We start from the raw sequence: 26,419 nt of genomic DNA on the forward strand, positions 1-26,419 counted from the left end.
TGTTTGCTATGGCATATAGGTGTGGCTCCAGACGGTTACAGCAGTGAACAGTGAGTGGTATTGTTTATTCGTTCATTTGATTAGATGCCTGCGGCTGTTTTCTACTGTCTGATGAAAAACATTTGTTTGCAGGCCGTAACAACGTCACACACAAGATTACAATATGTAACAGTCAAATTGTTTATGATGAATGTATTCATTATTATTATATTGTGTTTTCCTCTAATCAGATGCTGGATTAAAACAGATAAAGGGTTTATCTGGAGTTTTCTGGGTCCGGTTTGTGTCATAATAGCAGTAAGTTTTAGTTACAGACTTTTTTCTCATGGCCTGTTAAAATCAACAAAACTCTAAACTGATCATTTCTTAGTCTTTCTACAGCTGAACATGATTCTCTTCATCAGGATCATACACAATGTCTCGTTCTGATTTACCAAAGGTTATAGTGTTTAAAACACTGGGTCAGTTTTTGGCTCCTGAATTCTGGGTTTCTTCAGTGATGGCAGTAAGGTTGTGCAGATCCTCTTCCTAATCTTGAACTCTCAGCAGGGAACCCTCATCTTCCTGATCTACTGTGTGCTCAAATATGAAGTCAGACATTTTTACACATTTTTTGTATAAATGAACAGTTTCATGTTGTTTAGCATGAATTGATTACCTGAACTCATTTAGCATTTTGAAAACAGTTTTGCATGTTCCACAAGACAAAGGGATTCTGTGGAAAGTGTTTACTATGTACATTTGAATTCGAATTTGAATTAAAGAAGGAAACCGTGAGTGTAAAATCAAATTCTCTCAGGATGATGGAGCGATAAAACTCAAATATTCACTTAGACAGTCAATTGTTTTAGGTGAAGATCACTGCTTTTCAGCTCACATCAGGTAAGATCTTTCTGCTTTTAGATTGATGATGATGTTAAAGAGTGTCATCAAGTGTGCTTGGCTGGTTTGTGTGTATTAATAGTAGTTGAGTCATTTGTGCTTTGACCAGGTCAGGAGTCTTACTGAATGCTTGTAACCATATTTAATGTTGAAACATCTAATATATCTAACTTGTTGAACTGCTTCACTTTACATGAGTTGATTCTTATATATTAATTTCTGGGGGAAAAAAATGAACCTAATCTTTAATAAGAACTGCATCTCTTTTATTCATTTCATCTTTGATTCTCAGTCATTTTAGATCTTAAAATTCCAATTCACTGATGCAGTTTTATTATTTTCCTTATCTGTGTGAAGTAAATAGAAAACATTTTTGGTCATGCTTCAGAGACAGTCCTCATTGTTTTTTATATATACATTTTTTGTACTGTAAAGGAAATTAATCGGCAGTACTGCTTTGTGGATGAAACACATCAGACTGTTATAATAGACAATGGCCCCATCTCTGCAGAAAAGTAAGATTGTCTCTCATCACCCAAAACTCTGACTTTCACAGATTTTATATGTTTAATGAAGGTTTTACATACTCCAACTTGCAGTACAATCCAATACAGTATAATTTGTGTTTTTAATATTTCAGGATTTAAGAAATCACTGAGTACCATCTCTGTTATAACATGTAAGTATAAGCAGTTTTTTATACATAGCTTAACAGTGATGTAGTTACAGTGCAAGGTAATCATCACTTATCATCATCACAATTATCTCACAAAGTCATGAGATACAGTCCAGTTTAAAAGCAGTAAAATTATATAGTGTAAGTCAGATTTATTGGCCCCCTTCGAATCTTTTTTTTTTCTCCAAATGATGTTTAACAGAGCAAGGAAATTTTCACAGTATGTCTGATTATATTTTTTTCATCTGGAGAAAGTCTTCCTTATTTTATTTTGGCTAGAATAAACAATTTTTACATTTTTAATCACCATTTTAGGGACAGAATTATTAGCCCCTTTAAGCTTTTTTTTTAATAATCTACAGAACAAACCACTGTTATACAGTAACTTGCCTAATTACCCTTACTTACCTAGTTAACCTAGTTAAGCTTTTAAATGTCAGTTTAAGCTGTAAAGAAGTGTCTTGATAAATATCTAGTCAAATATTATTTACTGTCATCATGACAAAGATAAAATTAATCAGTTATTAGAGATGAGTTATTAAAACTATTATGTTGAGAAATATGTTGAAAAAAAAAATCTTCTCTCCATTAAACAGAAATTGGGGAACAAAATAAACGGGGGGGGGGGGGGGGGGGATAATTCTGACTTCATCTGTAACTGGAAAGGAATATATGAACCTATCAGTTTACAATATATTGATGCCCAATTTCTAGGCTTTATTGGTGATGATGGTCTGCAATGTTGGACCATTATTGCCATTTTAGCTTATAAGTAGAGGACAGAATCTAGCCAGACTAATGTGTGAATTGTTGAGTGGGCAAAATAAAATATAAAAAAAATAAGGTCAGTATTTTTAGTGAGTGTACTTTTTTGCTTTTATTCTTGCTGTAATAAAAAAAAATTTAATTGTAGAGCAACCCAAGTTCTGTTGCCATTAATATTTAACTTTAATATGTAGAACTGTCTGAGATATGGACAAAAGCAACTGATGCATCATTTAGATAAAAAAAACTGATTAAAAAAATATTAAATGGTTATAAAAATCTTTATAATAAATTATAAAAATAATAAAAAAATAATTAGGTTAAAAATCTTCAATGATATTAATGATATGACCTACTTCCGGAAACTTTCCACTTCTCTGTTTATCCGTCTGATTTTACTGACTGTTTCTTTTGACCGCCCACTGTCATTTACAAGAATATCTTAATGTTGAACGCGTCAAGTATAAAAGCCTCATCAGTTTTGTGAGGTGTGCGATGTGGCGCCAGGTGAAAGTATAAATCAGCATTAAGATGTTTGTTTGTTTTTTTTCTGTAGTTCAATGGTGCTTCTAACCTGTATTTAGTACTGTTTATTTAAATACATTTATTTTACCACTAATTTTGTTTTGTTTTTTTGTTTTCTTTTTGTCCATGTGTGTTTTTGATATTGCGAAATAGGTCTTAAATTTAATACTTAATGATCTTAAAAATGTCTTAAAAAGTCTTAAATTTGACATTATGGTACCTGAAGAAACCTCAACCTGTTGGGGTTTCGGGTCAACTGGGAAAAGAGCAAGCTTGCCCCTGTGCAGAACAACTAATTTTTCAGGTTGGAGCTGGACTCGATCACAAGCTGATGCTGACCTGTCTGAAAGAGTGCGAAAAGAAAAATCCAGATGCATTGGCATATCAATTGCCCAGAGCTGTTGGTGGTGTATCTCACTCTTTGTCATTTTTTGCTGGTGCTAGAGGGGAAACACGTGATGGTCAGAACAGACAACATGGTGATGGTGGCGTATATATCAACCACATGGGGGTGTCTGTTCTTGTCGCATGTCTCAGCTTGCTCGCCATCTCCTTCTCTGGCTCCTCTTCACATCCTCGGCGAGCTCCACCATGCAGCTGATACGCTCACACTACAGCTTCCACGCCCGGGAGAATGGAGTCCCCACCCCGGGTCTGTTCAGTTGATATGGGCATGCTTTGAAGAAGCCCAGGTCGACCTGTTTGCCTCCCACCCATTGCTAGTCGTTTTATTCCCTATCCGAGGCCCTCTTCGGCACAAACACTCTGGCAGACAGCTGGCCTCAGGGCATGCCATACCTGCCAACACTCACGTTTTTCCCGGGAGTCTCCAAGATTTCAGACCCTTCTCCTGTTTTGGTCTGTCCCCCGGAAAAATCCCGGAGGCTGTGGGCTGGGCGACACCTAATACATTTGTGAGATTTTAAAATCATAGAGTGGAGCCAATTTCCTTAACATGTGCTGGATAACTATGGTGAATGAGGAAATTGATTTGGTGTTGAAACACGCTTGCTGCGCCTTTCTCTCTAAGATGGAGATATGTGCACCTTTCTTACTCAGTTGAGTTCCCCATTTGGCAAACCCTACTGAACTCCTCCGAGACCCCCAGCACCTGACTCAGCAGAGAAGTCAGGTGCCTGGCCCATTACGTTGTTTGGCATGCCCATTCACTCAGCCCGGGGTTCGGTGCCTGCTATACGCAATCCCCATTGGCGAGTCCATATGCTGTGGAACGCTAAGAACCATAGAGAACAGAAATGCTATGTTCCTTTGCCACAGTGGTTGCACCTTAGCTGACAGCTGTAGTTCGGCTTCTGCAGCTAGAAAATGTGCTGAGCAACACCTATCTGGCAGCTTTATACACAGCTAATTGTGATTGCTGGCAGCTGCGTGTGCTGGGCGCTGCCAATTCATCTGCATTTCATTGGCCTGTTATATTACTCTTTAGATTATTGGCTTTCTGAAGAAATCCCCATAGTGTAAGTTTTCCACATAGCATAACTGTTTCGTTTTATGTCTTTTATCATTTGTTTTAGAGCAGTGGTTCTCAAACTGTGGTACGTGTACCCCTAGTGGTACGCGGGTTTCCTTCTAGTGGTACACGGAGGAATGAAATATGTCATGTACATGCAACATTTAATTCAAAATGTATTAAAAATTATGTATATAATATGCCATATATTATATATAGGTTATATTTCTGAGGTAATCTGCCAGGTTTTTTAACTGTGCAGAGTTGTAGCTGCTTTACTGGTCCAACTACGCTACGGTATTTCAATGCTGCTCATTTTGGTGGTACTTGGAGAGACAATGTTTTTCTAAGGTGGTACTTGATAGAAAAAAGTTTGAGAACCACTGTTTTAGAGATTTGTCTGAAAATATTTTAGTCCTGAATCTACTTCAGTTTAACTTCTGAAGACTTGAAATATGGCTCACAAATTATACTTTGTGTGGTAAAGAATAATTTTTTTGCATGAGTCAAAAAAAAAAAAAAATTGGAATAATAAAAACTTTTTTTTTTTTCAGATGTGTCACAACTTGTCTTGGCCTCTGTAATGGTTGCACCAGTGATGACCACAGCTGGTAGTGTATTCAATTCTTGTCTGGTGTTTTTAAGGACTTTGATTTTGAACTAAATGTAAGGTGTCCAACTGGTTTATCTTGTTTTCATCAATGTGTTAATCATAATTTCTTATTATTCCTGATCGTTCCACTCTGATTGACAAATTTTCGGAGCAACATTCGGAGCACCTCATGTGGGACCTCCATATTACAGACACAATGAATACTGAAATATTTGAATATTGAATCATCTCCCACACTCCCTTCCCTTGACCAACACTCCTTTTCACCCAACTCACACAGAATGGTCATTTCAAAGCATAAATGTCCTGTATAATTGCATGTGACTTTTTGCATCATGTTTGATATCATTTGAAATGTCTCAGTGTGATTGGTACAATGGTCTTGTTCCCTCAGAAATAGACATAATCAAAATGATAGATATATAACTTCAGATATCTTTTGAACTACTGCTAAGAGTGTGCCCCATATTGCACCTTTAAATTAGACAGCAGATGTAGATTCCATGTTATGTGTAGGTTATGTTCCTGCTCCTTTTCCTCACTTTACTGGTCATGTAATTTTGCTGCTAGTAAAATGGGTTAAAATTGTAGACAACAATTCAACTTTTAAAAATACAATTTTGTTGCCCCTTCTTCATGGGAATGTATCCAAGCAACATTGGCTGACATCAAGTTTATTTGGTTATTTTTTCGTTGAGTATTAACAGGGTTTCCGCGGGGTCTGAAAAAGTGTCAAATTTAAAAATCAAAATTTAAGGTCTTACAAAGTCTTAAATTTGCTGTTTTAGGTCTTAAATATTTTTGCACAGGTCTTATTTTTCCGATGTCCATGTAACACTAAATCTACTGCTTATTTAAATTCTTTTTTGTTGTTGTTGCCAGTTTTTGTCGGGGTGTTGTAGTTACTTTATTTCACTAGTCCAATTGTAATTTGGGGTATGACAACTACAAGTGAGGTCAACTTGCAATAGCCAATCAGCTTTCTGTTACTGACTCAGTGCGTGCAGCGAATTTGATGTCATCGATGTATTTGCGGAGGTTCGCTGTGGTTGCGTGCCACATGATTTCAACTGATGGAGTATGGCAGTATTTCACTGACAAATGTCGTAAGTGCAGTATAACAAGTCGGAAGCGCATTCATGAAATACAAGAGAGCGAATCTCTTTGCTCACGTGCCGGTTTCCTCTGTTCGTGGATAAAACTGCACGCGAGTTCTCAAAACACTGGCTGCTCACCCCGTCAGACGATGCAGACTCACAATTTTTGTGTCTTGTGTTTCCTCCTCCTTTTGTGCTTTTGCTCTCCAAAAATGCTTTAAGAATATTGAACTGATAAAATGAAATACAGTTTAGTTTTACTACAGTAAAGTGTGGTAAATTGTAGAATAATATACCCAGAGACTAGTTCACTTTGTTTTAGTTGCCATGATTAAATAGGATTGATAGGGAGATTTATTTGAAGAGGGAATAGTACAGTAGGCTATAATACCTTATCAAGTTTCCCCTATTTTCTTTAAGTTACATTCCTGCTTGCATTAGTTATATTGAAATGTATTTTATTTGATTAGTATGGTGCACATTTTGGATGTTTAATGAATGTTTTTAAAAGTAAACTATTCTTTGTAGTGTTTGAAGCTGGAAATATCTCATCATATAACATACAGCCAAAAATGTGATGTTTTATTAGATTAAAAATGTAATATGTAAGTCTATTTTAGTATTTTGGTTATTGGTAAGAAATAGTGTACAAATATAAATCATATAAAAAAAGCATGCAAGGAAGAGGGAACAGTGTACTGAGTGCAAAGAAGAAAATTTGTGCGTGAGCAGTGCATTTTTCAGAGTGAAAGAATTTGTGTGTGAGCAGTATATTATATTTGAGAGCTTGCAAGAAGTTTTGTTCACAAACAGAGGCAATCGGTGCGCGAGCAAAGAAATTCGCTCGCTCGTATTACATGAATGCCCTCTTGACTTGTAATACTGCGCTCACGACATTTGTCAGTGAAATAATGCCATAGTGGAGCTAATGGAATGTTTTGAGACTCGAGTGAACAGTTCGCAGGGCACCGCATTTGATTTGAGTTGATTATGAAACAGTTTGAAGAAGTTTTTTTCTGAAACAGGTGCGTCTGTCTGTACAGACATCTTTATGATCCGTCCATGCATGATCATAGGGAGAACCAGATGACCACTAATTATGGACTAGAAATTGCAACAGCAATGGGAAAGGAGGAAAGTTTTTGTAAAAGTTTGAAAAAACCTGAGGGATATGTTTGTTAAAACAAAAAAAGAGGCCCCCAAAAACATCTTCAATGATATTAAGGATTCTCTTTTTATTCGTCTGATTTTACTGTCTGTTTCTTTTGACTAACCCCCTGTCATTTAAAAGAATATTTCAATAGTGAACACGTCAAGTGTAAAAGCCTTCTCTGTTTTGCAAGGTGTGCGATGTGGCACCAGGTGAAAGTTTAAATCAGCATTAAGATGTTTGTTTGTTTGTTTTTTTCTTTAGCTCAATGGTGCATCTAACCTGTCTTCAATATTGTTCAATTTAAATACATTTATTTTACCACTAATTTTGTGATTTTGCGTTTTCTCTCGCGTGTTTTTGATATTGCGATACAGGTCTTAAATTTAATACTTAATGGTCTTATAAAGTCTTAAAGTATTAAATTTGACATTATGATATCTGCAGAAACCCTGATTAAGCACCTGAAATATTTGTTGATTATGTGCAGGACAAACCAAGGAGAGGCATCAGCAATTCATATTCTGCGGTTAAAAATAGACAAAAAGACAACACATTCTCACAGATTCATTACAATTCAACTTTATTTGTAATGCACTTTTCACAACAATTGTTTTTTCAAAGCAGCAAAAGGTGCACATAATTTCATTACAATCAAATTTGGAAAAGTTAAGGTTATTCGTTACCATAACTCAAGAATGTTTAGGTCTGGTGATTGTGCAGGCCATAGGGGATGTTTAGCTTTACTTTCATGTTCATCAAACCACTCTGTCGCCAGTCTTGCAGTGTGTATTGGTGCATTATCATCCTGATACACAGCACAACCTTCAGGATACAAAGTTTGAACCATTCCGGAATGTTTCAACAGTCCTTGGCAGTGACGTACTCGTCATCTAGCACAAGTATTGTGTCTAGGCAATTGATCCAAATTGGTCATGAAATTTTGCAGCTTGCTTTCTGATTGGAGAATCTTAAAAAAAAAAAAAAAAAACTTCAGATGAAGATCTAACAGATCCAGATACATTTTTTGCCTACTCTCAGTGGGAAAGTAGCCAAACAACATTACCCGACAACAAAAAAGTTTATGTAGTTTATTCAATTATTTTTTGTTTATTTGATTGTTGGTTTATGGCCTCATCCTCCTATAGTTATAAAAATTATAATATCTTTAAATTGGCCTTTTTTAATGTTTGTATAATATTTTCATAAATATTCTAACATTTCTTTTAAAACCTCTGCATAACAGCTAATCTGTCTGACCCCTGCAACAACTACACTGTGCTGGACGAACCATGGAGAGGCATCAGTAGTTATTATTCTCCGTTATCAAATAGAAAATGTGACACCTCAGTCTCACGGAGCGGCTGGTATCGTTTCTTCATTAATGGTGCGAGTGCCCACATCACAGAAACGTGTGTGGTAAAATACCGTTGTTCTACTGATATGACAGCGTGGATTAGGGGTGGACACCCAACAGTACAGGATGGAGTCGTCACTCGAGATGTCTGCATTCACTGGCTGAGTTACTGCTGCAATTCCGTGTTTCCCATTCAAGTCAAAGCCTGTCCAGGGAATTATTACGTCTATGAGCTTGTTCAAACGCCAATCTTCTGTTCAGGATACTGTACAGGTAATTATATTCACATCAACTCTTTCAATACATTTATCACAATACACATCTCTGTTGATTCATTATTTGCAATCTAAACTTTCAGATGTTACCAGTGTGATCACAGTCATGCCAGAAATCATCTCACCTGGTAATATAACACAGTCTGTTGTTTTTGTTCTTTCTAAAGTATGTACAGGTACATATCTGTACCATTAATATGTGCTTGTGTCAGACAGTTATATTTACTTTTAATCTCCATCATACCAGTGTAAACCATCATCCTTGACTGTAGTAAAATAAATTGAGCCTTTGGTCATTTTTTTAAACAGCTGAAGATAAATCTTATTTTCTTTTAAATCTATCACTCCTTGGTTCAATGGTTTGTTTTTAGCTTTGCTCATTTAATCATAAAGGGGAGCTGCATGGTGGCGATGTGGGTAGCACGACCATCTCACAGCAAGAAGGTTGCTGGGTCGAGTCTCGGCGTGGTCAGCTGACATTTCTATGTGGAGTTTGCATGTTCTCTCTGTTTTTGAGTGGGTTTCCTTCGGGTGCTCTGGTTTCCCCCACAAGTCCAAAGACATGCGGTAGGGGAGCGTGGGGCACAAAGTAATCCAGGGTTAAATGTAACACAGAATTTTTAGGTATTTGTTCAGGGTTAACCATGGCATGCTTCCATGGTTTTCACCACAATGTCGGCATATGTCTTCCTGCTAATTATTGCAAAAGTTCAGCAAAATTTGGATGAGAAACACAGGAGAAACCATTTTTGCAGCATAAAAGTATTTTTTATTGTAGTCAATATTTTTAATTAAAAAAAATCTGTGCAAGTATATATGTAAAATCTTATATTGTTGTGATTACTGTCTTCTAAGCTAAAAGATGTAAAACACACACAGTGACTGCCAGCCAGTTTTGAGGAAAACATGGCACAGCGGGGTTGGTTGTAACAGGGTGTTAGAATTAAGCCGCAAACTGTTGGACACCAATCAAACTATCAAAGTAATTAATGAATTTTGAGTTTAATGTTGGGAACTTTTTTTAATAAAAATGTTTTTTACAAGAAAAAAAATAATTATATAATTGCTAATAATGCAAATAAATACATTCTATAATAATAAATAAATAATTTTCAATAATAATGCAAATAGATTTAAATGTGTTTATCCAATAACCATTAAAATGAACACACTGTGCTATGTAGAATAAAAAAGTAATAAGCCAATTACTGAAATCTAGCTACTATTTAAAGTAAACTGAAAATAAATTAATTGTGTGAAATCTGCCTTTGTAAGCTTGTGTTGCAACTAACCCCCTGTCTGTTACAACTTGCCCCGCAGGTGGGGTGAACAGTAACATTTTTACTCCTGGCATTTTTGGCAATACTGCACAAAAACCAAAGATCCAGCGATCATAACTCCAGTGCTCATTTGTAGGAGAGACTTGTGTGTTGCTTTTTGAAAAAAAAAAAAAAAAGAGATTTGTCAACCCCATCACTTTGTTATTATTTATTTGACCAAAACCAAAAAGTGTTACTTTGTACCCCGCTCTGCCCTATATGAATTGGGTACGTTAAATTGTAAATAGTGTATGTGTATAAATGAGTGTGTATGTTTGTTTCCCAGAGATGGGTTGCAGCTGAAAGGGCATCCGCTGTATAAAACATATGCTGGATAAGTTGGCAGTTCATTCCGCTGTGGCAACCCCAGATTAGTAAAGTGACTAAAGCTGAAAAGAAAAAGAATGGTTATTTTAATGCACAGTTTAGCACCTCAAATTAATATGTGATTTAACACTGAAGCACTCATGGATGGTATCAGACGGGCTCTTTCGCACAACAGATTTGCAAATCACCAAGTATTAAAATACACTTGTTTGTTACATTAGCAGGGTATGTGTGGGGTCCTAAAAATTCCTAAATTCACTGAAATATGGTGTTGTAGGTCTTAAATCATTTATCACACTACCAGTCAAACGTTTGGGGTCAGTGGAATTTTTAAATGTGTTAAAATAAGCTTCTCCTGCTCACCAAGGCTGCATTTATTTCATCAAACATACAGTACACGTTGAAAAATTGTGAAATGTTATTGTACTATATAATAACTGTATAAAAGTCGATTATAATTTAACTGAATCATTCATTCCAGGGATTTTAAAGGTTAAATTTTAGCTTCATTACTTCAGTCTTTAGAGTAACATGATCCTTCAGAAATCACTCTAATAATAATTATTATTAATATTGTTACTATTATTATGGTAATAGTAATATAGCAATAATGACTGGAGTAATAATTTAATTTAAAACTATATAAAACAATAATAATGTTTTATTATTATTATGATTATTAATATTATTATTATTATTTTGATCTTGGGTGTGGTTGGCTGTCATGAACCCCAAATGTGTCTCTCTGCATCTGTCACACTTGCTTCACTGTCAGATCAGATGAGGTCATGTTTATATAGTGCATCATAAAATAGAGAAATTCTGTTTCATGAGCCTGTTGATTAGCTTCAAAGATTAATGAACATTTATAATAAAGTTGTGATTTCATACTGGTCTTCTCAGTTTATTTTTCTGCAGACCCCTGCTACAACTACACTTTTCTGGACAACACATGGAGAGCCAACAGCAGTCAGTCATCAAAGCCAGTCTCCATGTGTGACCAGTCAGTCTCCTGGAGCGGCTGGTATCGGCTCTTCATTAACGGTCTGAATGCTCAGATTCCAGACACATGTGTTCAGAAGTTCAGTTGTGGCACTGATATCCCACTGTGGATTCGTGGTGGACACCCAACAGTAGAGGATGGAGTCGTCACTCGAGATGTCTGCGGTAACGATGGTGTGGATTGCTGCACGTATGGGATCTTTCCCATTAAAGTCAAAGCCTGTCCAGAAAATTATTATGTCTATAAGCTGCTTAGTCCACCTGCATGCCCATCAGCCTACTGTGCAGGTAACTATACATTATTTATCAACTGTTTCGTTCTTCTTTTTTATTAAGAGTGCAAAAACATACTGTACAGTACATGGTAAACACACAACAAATAAACAGCAAGAGAACATGAAAGGGAAACATGAAAGGAAAAAAGGATTGTGCATAAACAGCCATGACAAGGTAGTATTAAAAAAGTACTAAGCATTCATAGTCATAATATAATATCAATAATAATACTAAGGTTAGTCAAATGACATCAACAATAATCAGTCAAACACCACATACACTTAAAGTCAAAATTATTAGCCAAACAGTGACTTTTTTCCTTCTTTTTCTAATATTTCCAAAATTATGTTTAACAGATTCAGGAATTTTTCACAGTATTTCCTATAATTTCTTTTCTCCTGGAGAAAGTCTTAGTTGTTTTATTTCAGTCAGAATAAAAGCAGTTTTTAACTGTTTTAAAGCCATTTAGGGTCAATATTATTAGCCCCCTCAAGCAATATTTGTTTTGGATAGTCTACAGAACAAACCATCATTATACAATCATTTGCCTAATTACCCTAACATTAGCCTAGTTAACCTAGTTAAGCCTATAAATGTTACTTTAAGCTAAATACTAGTATCTTGAAGAACATCTAGTCAAATATTTTGTTCTGTCATCATGGCAAAGATAAAAAATCAGAAAAATTAAAAAATATATACAAACATATAGTGGGTTAATAATTCTGACATCAGCTGTAAGTCATTTATAAGCTGTTTTTACACATTCATGATATTTATGCCTCAATGTATTTATCTGTACCTAAAGTGAAAATGCTGTCATCATTTACTCAACCTGTTTGAGTTTATTTTTATTTTTTCTGTCTAACACAAAATAATTTCTTCTGACAAATGTTGGAAACCTGTAACTATTGACTTCCATAATATTAGCTTTTCCTTCTGTGGATGTCTTTGGTTACAGCTTTTTAACATTTTTCTAAATATCTTCTTTGGAGTTCGGCAGGAACAAAAATCGTATAAAAGTTTGTAACCACTTGAGGCAGAGTAAATAGTGAGTGAATTTAGATTTTAGTGTGAGCCATGCCAGGATCAATTTATTTAAAAATAAACGATTTGCACCACTAAGCACGATTACATAGAAATTTATGCTAAATGACAATGCACTGAACAAACTCAAAATATTAAGTCTTCATATTCTTTAGATTTTTTTTTTTTACCTCAAGCAGTATATGTTTTAAAACACAGTTACTTTGTCAGTTCATAAAGTACTGGTAAATATTTTCTTGGACCCATAGTATGTTCAGTATTATTCATCTGATTGTTGGTTTACGATTGTTTTCCAGTTGTTTCCAACATCACCCGCAAAAATATACCAGGTAATGTAGCCTGAGTGTGTGAATCTGTAGAACTGTAATGGTTTGTAAGTGTGTTTGTGTCTGTAAAGATGAAAGATTATAGTTTCAGATGTACAGTTTCAGATCATTGCAGACATTATCATGAACTCCAGTGCTCAAACCTTTGTCTGAATTGACCCTTCGCTAAGCCACACCCAAAAACCTATATGTTGCATATGGATTGTGCAAATCTTATACCAGGTATCCTAAAAGTTTGGACAGGGTGTTGGAATTTTTTCCCTTTTCAAAACCTTTTCAAAACCTAAAACCCAAGAGGCCAAATGCCAGCGTGGATCAAGCTGTGTGAGGGGCGCTAAAGGAGCGGAGCTAAGTTGGTTTTGTTTTGATATTCCTGATACATTCAGTGATAAACAGACGGCTATATTGAGAATAGCCTATTCCATATAAAATTCACTTAGCTAACACATATTCTACTCTCATAAATAAATCATATAAATTGTCAATGTCAATATGAAGATCACTAAAACTGAACTGTGAAAATGCTTTGAAAGCAAATTACACCTAAGAGAGATGACTTAAATGCTGTCTTTTTAAATCATTCCAAGTTTAAATGTTAGAATGTTCTGAATGAATACAGAATAGGGGAGGTAACTGAATAGAACACAGCCATGAACTGTGCTTCTAACTACAGCTCTACAGGTGTAGTTACAAGCCTACAAGTTGCGATGCAGTTTGCGAATGTTTGTTGGAACATTGGATTTTGGAAACACTAAAATCAACACACTATGTTTGTAACGACGGAACTTGCAATCTTAATTAGCTAACGATGGTTTTCAGAAACGCACCCCTGGCGGGAGTGTTGAGGCAAGTTGGAGCTAAACTCTGCAGGACACCGACTGTCAAGGACAGAGTTTGGGCACCCCTGTTAAGAGTCTTAATGTATTTTATTTTTTTCTTCATTTTTAGAAAAGTGAAGTTTAACAAACTAATTTCGAGAGGAGCATGAGATATGATTGAGCACGACTTGCTTCTCATCTGTAATCAGTAATAATCCAATCAGAGTGATCCAAGCTTACTATAAATGGATCGTTTTCTCGCTACAGCTCTATCTAAATGAGCACTGTGCTACATCCCACAGATCACGCTATTATGTCTTTCTTTTCTTTTTCATACTTTTATAACCTGTTTTAACACATTTTCATCTGTTTTTAATCATTTTTATTGCTTGTTTTTACTTTCTTATACTTGCCTCTTTTATTCATGTTGATGTAAAGCACTTTGAGATGCCACTGTGTATGAAATGTGCTATATAAATACACTTGCCTTGCCCTGCCTAGCCTTAATATTAGGTCTTCATTAATGCGGGTCCTAAAGCTCTTGCCTGATCATAATTTTCCAGTGATATGCCTCAGAGCTTTTCTCTTGTGCATCGCCTCATCTTCATCAAAGTTTCTACAAACTTTCTGCAGATTGCCCTCTCTCTATTTATAGTCTTCTCTGGTCTGTCCAGCTCATTTTTGAATTGCTTATTGCACCTTTAAATTAGACAGCAGTTGGTACTGTAAGCAATAAATTATGTAGACTCCACGTTATGTGTTGGTTATGTTCCTGCTCCTTTTCCTCGCTCCACTGCTCATGTGATTTTGCTGCTAGCTATCTGATTGAATTAAATGGTTTAAATTGCAGACAACAGTCTAACAGGTGCAGAAACAATTTTGTTGCCCCTTCTTAAAGGGAATGTATCCAAGCAACATTGGCCGACAACAAGTCTTTTGTCATAAAACGTATTTGGTTATTTTTCTCTTGATTATTAAATGTCTGAAATGCTGGTTGGATCTTTGCCTCCTCCTTCTAGAATGTTAGACAGCCATCCAAATGTATTACAATCATTTTTCAACACTGAATATAGTTTTGTTGTGAATTGAAACACTTTGAATTAGACTTTTTTAAACGTCTACAGATGAGTTTATGATAACCATTGTGACCAATATAACCTATATTCTAATACTTCTTTTAAATGTATATAACAGCTAATCTGTCTGACCCCTGCAACAACTACACTGTGCTGGACCAACCATGGAGAGCCTACGGTAATTCATATTCTGAGGTAAAAAATAGAAAATATGACAACTTTGTCTCCTGGAGCGGCTGGTATCGTTTCTTCATTAACGGAGCGAGTGCCCACATCCCTGAAATGTGTGTTGCAATTCATGGTTGTACTACTGATATGACACTGTGGATTCGTGGTGGACACCCAACAGTCGGGGATGGAGTCGTCGCTCGAGATGTCTGCATTCACTGGTACAATTACTGCTGTATTAACCTGTTTCCCATTCGAGTCAAAGCCTGTCCAGGGAATTATTACGTCTATGAGCTTGTTGAGCCAATATCAGCCTTCTCAGCCTACTGTACAGGTAATTATATTCACATGAGCTTTCAATACATGCATCACATCTCTGTCTCTGTTCATTAATCATTTTTAATCTAAACTTTCAGATGTTGGCAGTGTGGTTACAGTCATACCAGAAATCATCTCACCTGGTAATATAACACCGTCTGTTGTTTTAGTTTAAAACTCTTTCTAAACTCTGTCTATACTGGTAATACGTGTCAGACAGGTATATTTACTTTAAATCAGCATTAATCAGAGTTCTTTGTTTTGTTTTTAATTTTGTTTTATTTTTAATTTAACCATACTACAACCAAATGATGGTTTTAATGTAGAGTTCAGCCTCTCAAATCAATGTGTGATTTAACACTGAAGCCCTTATGAAAGGTATCAGATCCTAAGTAGGACCATATTGGCAGAACTTGACACAAATTGGCTGAAAATGCATAAGATTGTAACTGAAGGTTGCTGGACAACAAAGTTAGGGATCCACGTGCAGTTTTACATGGAATGGTCAGGCAGGCAACAGTCAAACAGCTACAAACAGTATCATGGGGTAATCCAAAAAAGGAGTAAAATTCACAGGCGAGTGGTCAAAAAATCAATATAAACAGTAAACCAAGGCAAGGATCAAACATGGAAAGACTTATGCGAGTTCACACCAGACGCGGCACATGAATAAATCATGATATTCACATGTAAATAGTCGAGTGAACATTTTGCGTTTACTAACTGCTTTCGCGCATCAAATTCGCTTCACAATAGACACAGATTCGCGTCATAGGCAGAACTTCTGTCTGCTCTGTGACTCTAGCATCATGGCTAAATGGCTAACATGTATTTTTTTAAGATAATAGCTGTGCTTCATGTGCTTTAGGAAGGCTGAAAAACAGCATATATTCGTTCGGTGCCATGTCTGAGTGCAGTAGATACTGATTTCAGAGGTGCACCCAGCTCTGTGAGTTCATCAATTCCTCCAGAAACTGTAGCTGGGTCATGGAGGCTTTCTGCTACACTTGCTTCACTGTCAAAACCGATGTTTATAACTCATGTTTATATAATACAGACTACAATAGGGAAATACTGTTTCATTTATAGCGTGTTGATGAAATGCATTTAATAAATATTTATAAATGTCATAAACATATTTTCTTCTCGGTTTATCTTTCTGCAGATCCCTGCTTCAACTACACTGTTCTGGACAATGCATGGAGAGCCAACAGCAGTCAGCCATCAAAGCCAGTCTCCATGTGTGACCAGTCAGTCTCCTGGAGCGGCTGGTATCGGCTCTTCATTAATGGTCTGAACGCTCAGATCCCAGACACATGTGTTGCTAAGTATAGTTGTGGCACTGATTACCCACTATGGATTCGTGGTGGACACCCAACAGTAGAGGATGGAGTTGTCTCTAGAGATGCCTGTGGTAATGATGGTAATGATTGCTGCACGTATGGGGTCTTTCCCATTAAAGTCAAAGCCTGTCCAGGAAATTATTATGTTTATAAGCTGCTTAGTCCAACTACATGCCCATCAGCCTACTGTGCAGGTAACTATATCAGCCGCTTCTACACAATCATGATATTTATGCCTCAATGTATTTGTCTTTAATAAAGAGTTAGTTCAGCCAAAACTGAAAATTCTGCCACTATTTACTCAAGCTGTTGGAGTTTCTTTTTTCTGAATAGTTTGTTAATTTTAAAAACAAATTTAGAAAAAGGAAAGCCATAATAAATAGTGAAGAAATGTTAGGTTTTTGTTTGAACTATCGCTTTATGTATGAAGAACAGAGTTTTGATTAATTGAATATGAATATGGTCTAGTATACTTTGGTCTGGTACCTATGGTCAGGTAGATGTGACTTTTGTGTCGTCACAACACTGATCAGTAGTATATACAGGGCTTAGTTTGTGCCAGAACACGCTGGATTGGGCACCTCTGAAATCTGATCCAGCACCTTATTTTACCGATCCTCCTCAACAGCCCTCCACCCACTTCTGTTGTTCACTTTCACTTTTTTCTGCGACTTCCCAACCCTCTTCACGTTTGTCTGCGACACCCCTCTGCCATCCACCACACCCAATCATGCGCGACACCTCTTCCACCATCTTGAATTGTCAGATAATATAAATTGCTGCTAATACTTTCATGTTTTCTTTGTATGCTCAGTCTGATTGTTGACTGTTTTCCAGTTGTGTCCAACATGAGCAGCACCAGTACAACAGTCACACCACAGACGACAAGCTCAGCTGGTAATGTAGTCTGATGATTCCTCTGTTGAGTGTGTTTGACTGAGTGTAGAACTGAACAGGTGTGAGTGTGTTTGTGTCTCTGGACAAAGATGAAGGATTAAAGAGGATCTGAGATGTACAGTTGCAGATCATTGCAGACATTATTAGAACATCTTTTTCATGTGAGTTGTGTTATTATTGTGTTCACTGTGATTTTCTCTTATTGCAGTTATAAATATCACCCTGCAGGAAGGATGTTCTGTAAGTTGAGTGTCTGAAATATACGCCTAATAGTTTAGAGAGCTGTGTGATGATATGTGTGTTGTAAGTTTGCATGTTGTAACTTTTGCTTTTCTGTTTATTTCTGATGGTTTTGTGCTTTTGTTTGTTATTAATATTGTGAAACATGATTGAGGTCATGATTTCTGTACTGTATAAAGCTGAATTGTAATTTCAGAGTCAGAGCTCTGGATGTCTAAAAAATCTTCTTGAGCAGATAGAGAACATTACAGCTCAAGAGCTTCCACTGAATGTAAGTCTTCAAGAGAATGTCTCGAGTTACGTGTGCAACCATAGTTCCCGGAGAGGGAGCGAGACACTGCATCTAACCAGAACGCTTGGAGAACACCTCTTTTATACGCGTCTTGAAGCACATGTGAAATTAATCTAATGTAATATAGCGGTGACGTCAGACCAGAGAGTATAAAAGCCTGCACTGAGCATTCAGTGTTAACTTCAAATTTGCTTGAAAGAAGTAACAGGCAGAAGAGAGTATGGCGGAAGATGCAGTGTCTCGTTCCCTCTCGAGGAACTATGGTCACATATGTATCCTGAGACATTTCCCATCTAGGGAACTTCAACATTGCGTCTAACTAGAGCGCTAGGGGGACGCAATACCCACTAGGCCAAACTCGTTGCTCACTGTGAACGCACACTACGCATGTAGAACAGAGGACCCTGGGGAGGGGTCTACATCAAGTTGATAGTGATGCGCAATTGTATGTGGTGTCGACCATCCTGCTGCCAAATAAATGTCAGAAAGGGCAGAGCCTGAAATAGAAGCTTTGGAGGACCCTACAGCTCTTGTGAAGTGGGCCCTAACAAATTTAGGTGCAGTACGTCCAGCAGCCAGATAAGTAATTGAGACAACTATCCAATTTCTTATGGTCTGTCTATTAGCCGGACTTCCCCTCTTTGAGAGTTTGAAGCAAACCAGTTACTGCTCACCCTTTCTCTAATTAATAACAGTGTTAACGTATGTATCCAGAACCCTAACTGGGCAGAGTAGATTCAATTTCTCTTGGTCTGACGACTGAAACGGGGGCGGATTAAAGGCCTGCAGCACAGCAGGTTTCGCCAAATGAGTAAAAACCTTCGGCACATACCCCGGTCTGGGGTAAAGAAAAGCTTAAGACATGACCGAAGCAAACTCTAGAAATGAAGGTGCAACCGACAGAGCCTGGAGGTCACCAACCCTTTTCAGGGAAGAAATAGCTAACAAAAAAAGCTGTTTTCAGTGTAAGAAATGTATCTGACGCCTCCTTTAGTGGCTCAAATAGGGGAACAGAGATGCCCTAGAGCACCAATGTTAAGTCCCATGTAGGTACACTGTTTGTGCTTACAGGCCTTAGCCTTATGGCTCAACATAGGAAGCGATGAATTAGCAGATCCTGCACTAGTGACTAATCATCTAGGGGAAGACGGTTGGCCGCTATGGCTGACACATACACTCTCAGAGTGGATGCAGCTAACCCAGCAGACAAGCGATCTTGGAGAAATTCCAGCACTGAGACTACCTGACCGCTGACTGGGTTCAGCTGGTGTTCTCTGCACCAACCCAAATAGAGAGCCCATTTGAGGCCAAAAAGCTTCTGTGTGGAGGGAGCCCTGGGGCTTAGAATGGTCTGAGCAACCTCGGTTGACAATCCATATTCTGTGAGGTGGGCCCCCTCAGAGGCCACACCCATAGTTTCCATAAGTCAGGCGAGGTTGAAGTATCATCCCTCCCGCCTGAGACAGAAGATGCTTTCTGATGCGGATCTCCCATGGGAGACCCGCCAGCAGGGCTATGAGGTCTGAAAACAAAATTCTTGTAGGCCAAAATGGGGCTACCAGCAGTAACTGGACTCTGTCTAGATGGACCCTCTCCAGGACTCCTGGAGAAGTGCGACCAGGCAAAAAGTATACAGACGTAGCCTCGGCCACATCTGCACCATGGCATCCAGTCCCAGGGGGGCCTCGACAGGAGATCTGCTCCCATGATCAGATGGCCCGGGACATACGTTACTCTGACAGACATAATTTTGTTCTGGGCCCACAGGAGGATCCGATGTGCCAGCCTGCATAGCAGTCGAAACCTCTGACCCCCCTGATGGTTGATGTAAGCAACCACCGATGTATTGTTCGTGCGGACTAGAACATGATGGCCCCTTAAATCTGGGAGAACATTTTTTTAAGGCCAGAAACATGGCCATCAGTTTATGTGCCAAGAACGATGATGTTCTCTTATTGTCCCACAGTAGGAAGTCCCCTCAGGGTTGCTCCCCAGCCTGTGAGAGAAGCATCTGTCATAAGCATGACGCAATGGCAGACAGCCTCCTATGGGCCCTAAGACATGAACCAGGGCATTTTTCACATACTTAAGGGCCGAATGCAGCGCCACAAGATCATGCGGAAAGGATTCCCCTTGAGGAAAAACCCCCTGGATTTAAGCCACTACTGTTGGGGTCTCATGTACACTAGACCAAATGGAATCACGCTGGCTGCTGCTACCATGAGGCCCAACAACCTCTGAAAGAGTTTTACAGTGATGAACTGGCCTAGTTTGACTCTGTGTATGGCTGATTGAATTGAAGCAATTTGTGGCGGGGACAAATGTCCTCGCATCAAGCATAGTCCCATAGCACACCTAAAAAATCATCGTCCTGGCTGGAACAAACACTTTTTGCGATGTTCAACCGAAACTCCAACCTTCTGATATGGGTGAGAATGACATCTCGATGTCGGACTGCCATATTATGAGTCAGAGCTAGAATCAGCCAATCGTCTATGTAGTTTAGGATACGTATACCCTGCATACGAAGTGGAGCTAGTGCTGCTTCTACTATTTTGGAGAAGATTTGAGGTGACAGAGCTAGGCCAAATAGAAGAACCCGAAACTGGAAATTTTCGCCCTCGAAAGCGAACCTCAGGTACTTCCTGTGTTGGGAAAGGATGAATATAGGGTAGTATGCGTCTTTCAGGTCTATTGTGACAAACTAGTCCTCTGACTAAATTTGTGACACCACCTTTTTGATGGTTAGCATCCTGAACCTCGGGGCCCTGACAGACGCAGTCCCCCATCCTTTTTTTGAAATACTGGCTGTAAAACCCTGACTCTCTGTTGAGTGGGAGAACACTATTGCACCTTTTTTTAATAGAGCCAGTATTTCCTGTTCCATAGCCATAGCCTGTTCTGGCTTATTACGGTGCGTGTAACATCTTTTAAGTGAGGCTGGCGTGCACAAAACTGTATTTTGTGTCCTGACAACACATCAGGACTTCCTTTTATCCTTCGCCTTCCTTGAAATTCCTATTGTCCTCATGGGTAATTTCAAGGAAGGCTCAGGCTGAGAGCGTGCTCTCCAGGCCCATTTTTTTTGAGGGGGGGTCTGAGAAGTGACGCTCTCCTTTTGTACCGCACAGTTTGAGAAGCTGGTTGACAGCTGGGGCTGTTCTTTAGCAGCCCACCGACTTTTGGATCGTGGGGGAAGAAAGCCCCTGAGGGAGCTAGAGCGCTTTTTCACCCTATCAAAGGGTGGAATTGATGGCGTTGCCGAATAGCCCTGAGATCGTAATTGGAGCTTCCATAAAAATAGCCATATCAGTTTCTGACACCTCTGCTTGCATCAGCCATAGGTGCCGCTCAATAGCCACCAGGGTTGCCATAGAGTGCCCCAAATTAGAGGCCGCCTCCTTAGTAGCTCTCAGAGCTAAGTCGGATGCCCAAAGAGCTTCTTGAAGCTGTTCGGGTGTTGCTCCCCCACCGTCTAAACATTCTTTAAGTAGGTCAGCCTGATATGCTTACAACACTGACATAGTGTGCAGGTATCCTACAGACTGACCAGCCGTCATATACACTTTGCCAACTAGACCAGAAGTGACTCTTAATGGTCTAGATGACAAGGGAACTACTAAATAAATGACTGTTAATGGTGTCATTAAACAAGATAAATATGAATTATTTTATGATTTTGTCACAGGGTTATGTAGCTCAGGATAGAAGGGGAGGTCCCTTTGTGGAGGATCAAATCTGCTGGGTAATTCTCTCTCATCCAGCATACCCATCAGACGCAACTGTTGCCTTTCATGTGCTGGCTGCCAGTCTATAGCATCAAACCTTTCAGCAGAGTGTGACATCACCTCATATTCAACTGACTGGGGCGGCAGTTCCCCCGATCCTCTTTGCCTTTGCTGCAATGGCGCGTCCGTTTCCTCAGAAACGGAGGACGCCGACCTCCCACGAGATGCAGAAGAAACTGCAGAGCGTGCTTCTGACGCTCCCGAGGGAGGATTAGATCTCATGGATACAGGCAGAGAAAGGACAGAGTCTGTCTCCACCTCGTCCACCAGATCTAACTGTGATCCCCAGGATCTAAGCCAATGCTCAGCATGAGCGGGACCTGAACCACGAGGAGCGTATAAAAGAGATGTTCCCCTAGCGTTCTGGTTAGATGCAGTGTTGAAGTTCCCTAGTTGGGGAAACATTATAAAGTCAGTTCTGTTAGAGTTGACTGGCAGAGCAGTTTTATCTTATTGTCTGTCTTTACATTTGTGTGTTTGTTTGATCAATGAATCAGAAGGTGACCGACATTTTGACTGTGGCCTTCAATGCTTCAGAGAAGATTTCAGTGTCTTCATCATCATCATCATCATCATCATCAGCCAGTCCAGCTCAGCTAGCCTCATATGGAACTAAAGTGTTGAAAAGCAGCGAGAAACTCATTTCTACATTGGTGAAGCCGACAGACACAAGTGCCAATGTCAGTTTCACTCTTGCAGCTGTAGGTAAGTGGAGACACTGTTATTATTGATGATGAACCTGAGATTATATATCAGAGACTCAAACACACCAGCTCAGACCTGCTCCTCTTTGACTCGCTCAAACTGAGGATTCACCTTAACACTAATTATACTAACATTAATAATAATAATAATAATAAACAGTAGCTAAAACTGGTGAACTGAACCTGTGCACATTGCACACACACAAACAAAGTGAGTATTCAGGCAACAAGAAGATTCAAATATAAATATTTTTATTTAGTAAATAGTACTGTATAAGGGAATACATGATTCTGACAGTGTGAATATACAGTGTAGATGCAAGGAGAGTATGGCTGTTTGTAAAGAATACAGTGCCATCTGCTGCTAAAAAACTAAGCTCCGAATCTATTCAAGAGGTAACAGTGATGCACTTTGAAAATCTGAGAATCTATGTAGAATCAATTTCTCAAATGTTTTTTTTTTTTTGCATCACCTTTAATAGATGGAGATAAATATAGCAAATTATTTTAGTACATAACAGCATGCTTGTTTTTCATCAGAGGGAAAAGTCTTCATGGTTGGACCACAGGTGACCTTAGATAAAATCCCTCAACTTTACACAACAAATTCTTCTATAAACATCGATCTTATTGGCATCGCCAAGAACAACAATGACAGTGAGTTGAATGTTTGGTGTAAGCAGTGATTTATGTATAATGAAACCTCATTTCACCACCACTAAACCACATTTACTCTTTTGAATTTGTTATTAGTATATAATATTGCATGTAAGCCTCTGTTTCTGTCTCACAGGATCTGCTGCTGTGGCTTTCATGAGCTACACCACAATGGAGAATCTACTGAAGGCCGACTTCTTCAACACAACTAATGACACCATTAAAACCATGATGTCCACTGTGATCTCAGCTACTCTTCCCAAAACCAGCAACACTGCACTCACCAAAGCAGTCAACTTCACCTTCAGACACATCAGAGTGAGAGACTGAAATGTGTTTTAGTCCAACATCAGCACTGATCAACATCTGAACACATCTAATATTCACTCTGCTCATATTTTCTGCTTGTTTCTTTTTCTTCTTGCAGGAGTTTGACCCCAGCGGTTCTCTGTCCTGTGTGTACTGGAATATCAGCGAGTGGATTGTAGATGGTTGTTCTGTGTTAAACAGCAACAGCAGCCACACTGTGTGTTCCTGTGTTCATCTGTCCACATTCGCTCTCATCATGCAGACCAGCAGCAGTCCACCACCGGTACCAGAACATTTCTAGAGAGCATTGAAGAGCAGCACAGATCTGGCACTCATGTTCTCTGCATGTTTTCTCAGAGCGATCTGCTGGATCTGCTGGGTCTGGTGTGTGTGATCGTGGGTCTGGTGTTCTTCAGTTTGGCTCTGTTGTCCTTTGCTCTTTGTCAGTGGAGTCCTGGAGTCAATAATGTGGCTCGAATCAACATCTGCATCAGTCTGCTGTCGGCTCACCTTCTGTTTCTGCTCACACAACAGTTCCTGAGCCTCATTCGCCCTCAGCAGGTGAGAATGATGAAGGAGCTCTACAGCTCAGCACAGCCGCACTGAGAATCATCATAACCCTCTCTCATGCTCTCCAGGTGTTGTGTGTGGTGATAGCAGGCCTTCTGCACTTCCTCTTCCTCTCCGCCTTTGTGTGGATGTTCATTGAAGCTGTGCTGCTCTTCATCTGTGTCAAGAACCTATCACAGATCAGCTCCAAAAAGAAGGAGGTGCTTAGCAGTGGGTTCCTGTGTGTGATTGGATATTTGGTTGCTCTGGTTGTGGTGTGTGTGTCTATTGGGCTGGTTCCAGAAGGATACGGCAGTGAACAGTGAGTTGTATTGTTCATTGACTGTTTTCTCCTTTCTGATTAAAAATAAATTTGTTAACAATGTCACATTCCAGCTTAAAATCTGTAACTATCTGTTCTTCTATATCAATGTATTAATTTACTATATTGTGTTTTCCTCTAATCAGTTGCTGGATTAAATATGATAAAGGGTTTATCTGGAGTTTTCTGGGTCCTGTTTGTGTCATACTAGGAGTAAGTTTTAGTTACAGACATTTTTGTTTCATGACCTGTTCAAATCAACAAAACTCTAAACTGATCATTTCTTAATCTTTCTACAGCTGAACTTGATTCTCTTCATCAGGATCGTCATCATTCTGAAATCAGCTCTCACAAAACTGAACGCTGAAATTTCACAGACGAAGCAAACCAAGTAACAAACATTCTGAGTTAATCGCTTTCTGAAAATAACAAATAGTACAGACTAAATCTCCTTTTCTGCTTCTCTGCAGGGTTATGGTGTTTAAAACACTGGGTCAGTTTGTGGTTCTTGGTTGTCCTTGGATTCTGGGTTTCTTCACTAATGGCAATGAGATGCTGGAGATCCTCTTCCTGATCTTGAACTCTCAGCAGGGAACCTTCATCTTCCTGATCTACTGTGTGCTCAATAATGAGGTCAGACATTTTTAATCAAAATCTATATCTATGCAAAAATGTCTGTTTATCTAGGTGTTTTCAGGTGTTCCTACAGCTATCAGTTCTTATCTATTGAGCTAATTTGCACAGTTGAGTAAATCTGGCTGCTAGACTTTTAAAACTTTTGTTTACCTATTTCCATAAAGAAGTGACTTTATCATTGAAGAGATTCAGAGCTTAAATTGTTCTCACTCAGCTCTTCTCATCTCATTCTTGTCCAGATCAGGCAGCAGTACTGGAAGTGCTTCACATTTCTGTGCTCTGGACGCAAACAGCGCTGAGCATCATGTTCAGGACAATACAAGTGATTTAAAAACTAGAGACAGGGTTTTGCATGCTAAATGTCACATGATAGAACAACAGTCAATACTATTTATGTATAACCTGTCAGCTTTTTTATTTCATCTATAAGGATTTAAGATTTCTTTGTGGAGGGGAAAAATGTTTACTGACTTCTGAAGAACCGTAACTCTGTACAAGTTTCTGTTTGCTTTAAGGGCTTATGAAATAGATTATCTGCTATTATTTTATTGTGGTCAGTGCAAAACACATATAAATGTTGGCTGTACACAAATCAGTGTAAATCATTTGCACAAATCAGTTTTATCTCCCATTACAGTAAAAGTTTATTTACACATGGCATTAATTCTGTTATTTGCGTTTTATCTACACTTTGGTGATGTGTATAATGTTAAAATTTTATTTTCATGGTGTCTGTTGTTGCATTAAAGTTTTTTTGGCATGTATGCATTCTTATTTGATTACAAAGCTCTAGAATTGCAGTTTTGTTTGTAGTGTATATAAGGCTTCTCAGTGCACATGCTCATCTGAAAGATCAGCAGTGATGTTGTTGTTGTCACTCTCACACTTGAACAGCAGCTTTGTTCGAGGCTTCATGTAATGGCAAGCTGTTTATATATTTGGGCCCCGTTTACACTAATGCGTTTTAGTTTGAAAATGCATAAGTTTTGCTACGGTTATGCCATCCGTCCACACTACGCAGAGTTTTCGAGTGCCAAAAAGGGAGCGTTTTGGAAATGCTGTTTTCATTGTGAAACGCTGCTGCTCCGTCTCAGAGTGGATGGGGGAAAACGGAGACATCTGAAAACGGCTGCTGAGATTCACTACCTGATTGGGGCTCTTGTGTCATTGTATATCCTTCCCTTAATCCGTCAAGCC

The 26,419-nt window shown here is 38.6% G+C and overlaps 1 protein-coding gene across 3 annotated transcripts; it reads left to right on the forward strand.

Moving 5' to 3' along the window:
- Window positions 1-806: 806 nt before the first annotated feature.
- On the forward strand, window positions 807-25,986 carry LOC103909395 (adhesion G protein-coupled receptor E3). 3 transcript variants are annotated; one of them, XM_087237811.1, is made up of 24 exons: window positions 807-882; window positions 1,318-1,397; window positions 1,523-1,561; window positions 4,874-4,930; window positions 8,426-8,809; window positions 8,895-8,939; window positions 11,361-11,747; window positions 13,076-13,108; window positions 15,118-15,501; window positions 15,584-15,628; window positions 16,651-17,022; window positions 17,666-17,725; window positions 17,934-17,965; window positions 18,162-18,236; window positions 22,543-22,750; window positions 23,290-23,406; window positions 23,543-23,724; window positions 23,834-23,998; window positions 24,073-24,276; window positions 24,354-24,586; window positions 24,733-24,799; window positions 24,886-24,977; window positions 25,057-25,219; window positions 25,462-25,986. In XM_087237811.1, exons 2-24 carry the CDS (start codon window positions 1,376-1,378, stop codon window positions 25,519-25,521), a joined length of 3,426 nt encoding a protein of 1,141 aa, XP_087093937.1. In that variant the 5' UTR covers window positions 807-882; window positions 1,318-1,375; the 3' UTR covers window positions 25,522-25,986. The 3 variants fall into 3 exon arrangements, with proteins under 3 accessions (XP_087093937.1, XP_087093938.1, XP_087093939.1); XM_087237812.1 differs by lacking the exons at window positions 807-882; window positions 1,318-1,397; window positions 1,523-1,561; window positions 4,874-4,930; window positions 13,076-13,108 and having other exon boundaries at window positions 11,376-11,747; window positions 15,048-15,501; XM_087237813.1 differs by lacking the exons at window positions 807-882; window positions 1,318-1,397; window positions 1,523-1,561; ... (2 more) ...; window positions 8,895-8,939; window positions 13,076-13,108 and having other exon boundaries at window positions 15,048-15,501.
- Window positions 25,987-26,419: the final 433 nt, after the last annotated feature.

This window comes from Danio rerio, chromosome 1 (assembly GCF_052040795.2).
Source record: "Danio rerio strain M-AB ecotype USA chromosome 1, GRCz13ab, whole genome shotgun sequence".
Lineage (NCBI taxonomy): Eukaryota > Metazoa > Chordata > Actinopteri > Cypriniformes > Danionidae > Danio > Danio rerio.